This window comes from Pundamilia nyererei, unplaced genomic scaffold, assembly GCF_000239375.1.
Source record: "Pundamilia nyererei isolate P.nyererei 1_Seehausen unplaced genomic scaffold, PunNye1.0 scaffold00238, whole genome shotgun sequence".
NCBI classification, from domain to species: Eukaryota; Metazoa; Chordata; class Actinopteri; order Cichliformes; family Cichlidae; genus Pundamilia; species Pundamilia nyererei.
Window position 1 is genome coordinate 108,317 of NW_005187639.1, and position 7,290 is coordinate 115,606.

Consider the following 7,290-nt stretch of genomic DNA (forward strand, 5'->3'; position numbering starts at 1 on the left):
CACACACTAAAACCAGTGTTAGCCTTAAAGCGGAGTCTGGGGCCATAGACGTGTGGACGACTCCCTGTGAAAACATGCTGTTCAGCCTAATGTCATGTGATCAACTTCCTGTTTGTGTCCCCAGCTGATCATCTTCACTCCCAAGTCTCTGCTGCGTCACCCCGAGGCCCGATCGAGCTTCGACGAGATGCTGCCCGGTAACGCCTCCACCCACACCTGCAGCTCTAACGGCTCTGACGAACCGAGCCTGAACCCTCCCTCTCTCCTTTCTTCTCATTCATCCTCCTCTTCTTTGTCTTTTCCTTTTGTTCGTCTTTATCCTTCTTCCATGCTTTCCCTTTTTCTTCCACCTCCTCTTCCTCGCTGCAGGAACTCACTTCCAGCGACTGATCCCGGAGGTGGGCGTGGCGGCCGAGCGTCCAGAGGCCGTGAAGCGGCTGATCTTCTGCACAGGAAAGGTTTACTACGAGCTGACCAAAGAGCGGAAGAGCAGAGGCCTGGAGGACACGGTGGCCATCAGCCGCATTGAGCAGGTACACGCATGCCACACGGAGACTTCTGATTGGCTGCAGCCAGGGGCTTACGGTGTCAAAGGAGTCAGCTGACTCATACTCTAAAGTAGCTTTAGTTACAGTCTTTAGGGGATTACAGGAAAGAGAACTCGGCGGCAGTGGCTGGTGAACAGGCAGTAACGGCACGCCGTCTCTCCCCGCAGCTCTCCCCGTTCCCCTTCGACCAGGTGAAGGCGGAGACGGAGCGCTTCCCCAACGCCGACCTGGTCTGGTGTCAGGAGGAGCACAAGAACCAGGGTTACTATGACTACGTGAAGCCTCGCATCAGGACCACCACGCAGAAAGCCAAGCCCGTTTGGTAACCACCATCACCGTCATAATGATCAGACCATCTGTCCACCACCGTGCAACCTCTGACCACACCCTCTCTGTGTTTCAGGTATGCTGGCAGAGACCCGGCAGCCGCTCCCGCCACAGGAAACAAAAACACTCACCTGATCGAGCTGCGGCGCTTTCTGGACACGGCCTTCCACCTGGACGCGTTCAGAGACCAGCAGTGATCACGTGACCTGCAGCACCTGGAATCAGCCCTCACCCGTCTCGCCTCCATTCACACTCACAACACACAGTCAGCCCTCTGTACGGCTGAGCACACCGCACAGCAGGAAGTCCATTCAGAAAATCACCGACCAGAACATCACAGCGGGAGGCGGAGCCTCAGATTCAAATTTAAACTTTATTCTCCTGGTTTGTGACGGACAGAAACATTCCCATAATCATCAAAGACGAAACGAGCTGCCGTTTTTCTCTCTGAGCTGTCTTTGTCCATCAGACCTCACATTAACGTCACCATGACGCCGAGGGAAGCTAAAATCAGACAGATTCTCAATGGACTTCTGAACTGACGTCCAACTATTAGCACTTTAACGCATTCACACATATACACAGTCATCATCTGATCAGGTCTGAAACATTTGAGACTAAACCAATCAAAGTCTAAAAATAGCAACATTTTGGCATAACAGCAGGTTTACGCCAAATAATCTGAGTGTTTATTCTGAATCATAAATATTGTTATGATTTAAAAACTTTATCAATTTCTTGGACAAACACAGGCAACAAAAAGCAGCAACGTTGGTCTTAAATTAGATATAGTTTGAATGAAGTCTGGTGCTGTTCACGTCTTCAGATAGTAGCTGTTAGCATTGTTAGCACTTCCTATTTAAAAGCAATGGGAGTCCAGCTAGCTGCAGAGAGCAGGTTTTTTTCACCTTTCAACAGGTGAGTTCGCTCATTACGGAAAGGCTGATGCGTTCAATGAAAGTGAAAGTCACAGCAAACAGATCTGCTCTCAAACAGCCGGTTCAGAAGTCCATTAAGAATGTGTTTTCAGCTTTTCCTCAGAGTCAGTGATGCATCCTGCTCGGCTGCTTCGGCAGCACCAAATCAAGCTTAAAAAAAAACCCCGCAGAGGAAAACTGGAGCTTGTTATTAACATGTTGGTATTAAATTAGCCCACCTCGCTTTGCTGGCAGTGTCAGGGCTGAGGTCGCCTTCAGGCTCAGCTTCACCCAGCCACCGAGGCCGCTCAGCTTCAGCGTACTCTTCTCACCTGGGATAAAGTTTCAGACTTTTTTAAACCTTTTTAAACGTATTTAAAGCAGGAGGGTCTGAAACAGGAAGACGAAGGAAGCATCATAACACTGAGAGTTCAGAGCGTTTCAGAGGTTTAACTCTGACGTATTTGTTTGTGAACGTCTAAAAGAGTAAAATCTGCTCTTAAACTAAAGTTTGAAGTGTGGAAGGCGTCAGATTCATACGCAGAGTTTGAGTTACAGAGTTGGACCTGAGAGAAAAATAAACTGAACTACAGCATGAATAATAATAATATGCAGTCTTAAATTAGATGAATTCTCATTAGAGTCTGGTGCTGTTGTTCTGTTTTAGTGTGTGAACAGTTTGGCCGATGAACACTGGTAGTTTACAGCTGTGTGATTTATTTATTCTAATAAAGTCCAACAGCAGGGAACACTGGGAATTCAAACAACACAAGAAAGCACATCTAAAATTGGCAGAATTTTGAATGAAGTCTGGTGCAGTCTGACGAGCGGCTCAGATTGCTTCTCAGTACCATTTGTCTTAAATTGGGTAAATTCTGAATGAAGTCTGGTGGGGTTGTTCAGGGTATTTTGTTGCAGAGATGTTTGGTATGACCAGGCAATGTCACGGCTCAATAGCTGTCCTTCGTCAAACAGTTGCTGCAGAAGTTTCTATTTCTGCAACTTTACAGGCAACAGCAACCTGCGTATGGCAACATGAAGGAATGATGCAGATTTGCTTTAGAAAAGGTTCATGTGGAGTTGAGCCTGAATGACCTTTGACCCCACTGTCCACACAGTCACTCTTCAGCTGTGATGACAGAACTCTCCATCCTCGTCCTCATCATCATCAGGATCCAGTCTTCTACTTCTTCGCACAGAAATCCTGATGAGTTACAGAAATGTTTTTTGTTCATCTTTTCTTTTGCTTTTTAAAATGCTCGTTAGCATCATTTGCGCCCCTGCTGGGGGGCGGGCTAGCTGGGAGAATCACTACAGACAGCAGGTGGTGGTTTTTACCTGTCGTCGGCAGGTGTGTCCGTGTGTATTTAGAGGCAGCGCTTAACACTGAGATTTTATTGTCTTTTACTTTGAAGGGATCTTTGGGGAATGAGTCTGCGACACGAACTCAACCAAAAGCACTGCTGATGATTAATTTAACCCCTCGCTTCTGGCCCTGCCCCCTCCTTTCCGGCGAGCGTTCATCCCGTGCCAAAATGGATCGCAAGCGTCTCGTGTTTTTAGTGTGTTTGGCATCCGGCGAGCGGCAAAACAGTCGGCCGCTGGTGGCGTTCTGCGAGACAAAGAAAATGATTTATTTATTTTCATAAAGGGGAAGTTCTCTCATTATTTTGCTTCATTCAATAAAGAAATCTGTATGTACTGAGGAGCCCCGCCTCCTGTGCTTCCTCACTGCTGACATCAGCTGTCTGCGCACGCTCATTTCACACCAGGTAACCTGCGGGGTCAAACCAACCTGTGACATCATTGTAAATCATATTTATTCATATATTCAGTGAAATCAATTGAATGGACTTCAGACAGAAGAAGGAATTTAAATTGGGTCAGTTTTGAATGAAGTCTGGCACGGTTTGAAATTCTGGATAAGTGAGCGAAATATTCTGTATTGGAAGCTCTTGATGTAAAATGTTTGTTGTTGTCTAACAAAGGCAGGATTATAAATGACGTCTGGCACTGCTCGGTCAGTGAGACTGAACCACATTTAAAATGAGCCGTGGCGGGCTAAACCTAAGACGTGATAAAGTTACAGAACTCCCCATGAGTACAGTATGGCGTTAAATCAGATTATTTTAAATGGATTGAGGTTCTGTTCGATCACATTTGATCTTCTGCTGAGGCATGACAGGAGGTTAAAGTTGTTTTCAGATTTACTGATTAATCAGAGTTTAGATTAATCAATCTAAACTCCCAATTATACTATTTCAAGCACTGGAGCCACTGTCATTTTTTTGATTAGTACATCATGAAAAACATCTGAAAATGGTGAAATTTTGAATGACTCTGGTCGTTTTTTAATAATTCAGTTCAACACTTAATGACATGCTGTGTTTTAGCCAGGAATGTGTTTTTTATTCCCAGAAGTCAAATGCAGATGCTTTACCTGATTTTACTGATATTTAACAAAAGGGGGGGGGGGGTTAATTTTATAAATTTTATAAATTTGGAAGGACCAGAGGATGAGTCTAAAAATGGTCAAAAATTTGATGAAGTCCGTTACTGTTTAGTGAAAGATTTTTATTGCGTGAAGACGTCTATGGAGATGGAAGGTTCTGGAAGAAAAGTTTGGTAAGTGGACTTTTACTCGTATTTGATCTGATTCACATGCAGGAAGTTTCTGAAGGGCCAAAAACAGCAAACAAACTGGAACTAAACTGTGCTAATTTGGGTAAATTCTGAATGAAGTCTGGTGCTGTTTGCTTGGTCAGGAGTTTTGAAATATTTGAGTCTTATTTATACTCAAAGACAAACCTGAACAAGGTGAAAGTGCCACGGGCTGGTCAAAATGGTGCACTGCAGCGTGTCAGGAACATCAGTGGTTTCAGTTTTGGTCTCTCCCACGGTAGCTTTGCATAAGTTTAAATTCAAAACAAGCTGTTTTAGCTCCTCCCTCTTCGAGGCCAGCCTCATTCTCAGATGTCCATTCAGATCAAAATCCAAATTCATTTTAAAATCACATTTCAAAACAAAGTTGATCAAAGAAACAAAAGGTTACACACAAATTGCAAAAACACAAGTGATGATATAACAGCCTGAATTCATAAGCTCTCACGACAAGTTCAAAGGCAAAGAATAAAAATGTGAACATGGAGCAGCAACTCGTTCTTAAGTGTAGGCTTTGGAACAGAGGAGTAGCTGGGCAGCATATCTCTGTGACCTTGAAGGACATTTAAAAAAACAAAATCTTAAAATCGATCCTAAAAAGCACAGGAAGCCAGAATGGAGGAGGCTATAGCTTACGGGTTCAGGTAAGAGGGCACCATGTTGGACTGAGTGAAAGGGAAGGCCTGATATTTACCAACGTAAAGGGCATAACAACAGTCAAGTGAAGCTGTAATGAAATAATGATAACTTAAAATTATTTAAAGATGAGGGCCTGACCTTGGAAGTCTCAACAGGTAAACACCTGATTTCACAACAGAATGAATCTGATTGTCCAGTGCCTACTGGTGATGGCCAGAGGGGCCGATGGCGCGATATGGCAGCCTGGCTTCTGTCAGTCTGCCCCACAGCTGCGTGGCTACAACTGTAGCTGCCTCCACCAGTGTGTGAATGTGAGAGTGAATGAATAGTGGCATTGTAAAGCGCTATATAAATGCAATCCATTATTATTATTATTAGTGTTTGGTCAAAGTCCATTTTCACACGAAGGTCCAACTGCTAGAGCAACTTTGTCAAAGTATCACAACCTCAGTCTGACTGTCATAAAAGGTTTGGCCTTAATTTTTTACAGTTTAATCAGTTGCCATCATTTCTTTTATGGAGCAAATAGATTTGGTAATCATCAGAAGTGAAATGATCCTAGAGGGAGAGAAAACATTGGGCTCCAGAATGGAGCCTTGTGGGACTCCGTAGAGGAGCAGTGCTCAGCCTAAACCACTCTCGAGCTGCGCCCTCTCTGTGACATCATGCTGGTCCACAAGTAGAAAAAAATGATTTCAGTTCAGTTCAGATTTCAAACGTCACAAATCTCTCACATCTCAAAACTCGCTCTCTCTCTTTTTCTACTGTCTCGCTCTCTCGCTCTCACTGTCACTCCTAAAACTTCTCTCTCTTCCTAAACAACCAAATGTCATGTTGCCATATCATTTTTGATTGGTTGATGTGGTGCATTTTTCCACCAACACAAAAAGGCAGGTTTTTGTTTTGCTTATATGTCACCTTGTTGCTTTGTCATCTTGAAGTGGTCATGTGATTGGCTTACCACGACTACTTTATTCTTGCAATTGTTTTAACCCCTTAGCAACAGGTGTTGTGCCAGAAAGTGATCGTCAGGCAGAAAGTGATTGCTCTGCTCATGGGAGCCTGCGCAGCTGCTTAAAGCTGTAGCGCCCAGATTACTGACATGCAGTAAGCTGGACACAGCTTCAACCGTCTGTTGAAAAACAGTAACGCGACACACCGCCTTTTCCTGTCAGTAACTGTAACGGCGTTGTAACAATAGAAATAGTAATTAGTTAGATTACTCGTTACTGAAAAGCTGTTACTTGTAACGCTGTTATTCCTATTACTGCAGATAGCACGCTGCCCCCTGGTGGTGAATGTTTGTTACATAATGAGGAGCGAAATCTACCTAAGTACCTTCAAAGTGATCCACCTTAATTCAGTTCTCATTCCTTGCATCCATTTCGCTTTGTTTCAGTGTCTCACCTTGGGATGTGCCTCCCTGCAGATTCCTCAGTAGCATTTATCTCATTCTGCCAATCCTGATTGGCTGATGATCACAACGACCATGTTGGGCAGACATTCACCTTTAAATAGCCTGCGCTATTACATAGTCGTTTTTCAAGATAAGCAACTCTTCACGCTTCCGAGCATATCTCAGCGTTCTTTGGCTGAGATATGCTAGCTAAGCCTTCTTAGGCTAACTAGCTTAACTTTCCACAGCCAGGAGCGTTAGCATTATTTCCCGTCACTGGGCACTAGCTACCTCTGCCCGTCTCTCCTATCTGCACGGTTTAGCACACCAGCTAACGCCGTTGTCCTTTGGCAAAGGCTAGCAAACCAGCTAACTTGCATCCCTCATCATTAGCATCCCAGCTAGTGAAAATGACATCTTTCCCTCACAGCAGAGGAAGCGTAGACTCCGAGAATGACTCTGTATACGTGGCAACAAAATCTCGAGCAAGGACACACTGGGTCTTCTTGTGTTGCCTCGGGCTGGAACATGCCCAGGTATTCTGAGGAATATGCCGGGAGGCGCATCCCATCGTGTGACATCTGCTACTCTGAGAACCGGGGTTACTGAAGTAACCTAAAGCTTTATGCTCCAGTGATATCTGCATTAGTACTTTTACTTCTGGGATGATTCAAAACGGGCAGCATGGTGGCACGGTGGTTAGCACTGTTGCCGCACAGCAAGAAGGTCCTGAGTTCAATTCCACCATCAGGCCGGGGTCTTTCTGTGTGGAGTTTGCATGTTCTCCCCGTGTTTGCGTGGG

At 44.8% G+C, this 7,290-nt stretch overlaps 1 protein-coding gene across 1 annotated transcript in view; it reads left to right on the top strand.

The window, feature by feature from the left end:
* ogdha (oxoglutarate dehydrogenase a) overlaps positions 1-3,500 on the top strand; it is a 27,776-nt gene extending 24,276 nt beyond the window's left edge. Inside the window, exons 22-25 of the mRNA XM_013914923.1 lie at positions 125-197; positions 370-533; positions 716-870; positions 952-3,500. Of these exons, the coding sequence (XP_013770377.1) occupies positions 125-197; positions 370-533; positions 716-870; positions 952-1,072 (513 nt within the window). The 3' untranslated portion in view covers positions 1,073-3,500. The remainder of the gene's footprint in view (positions 1-124; positions 198-369; positions 534-715; positions 871-951) is intronic.
* Positions 3,501-7,290: the final 3,790 nt, after the last annotated feature.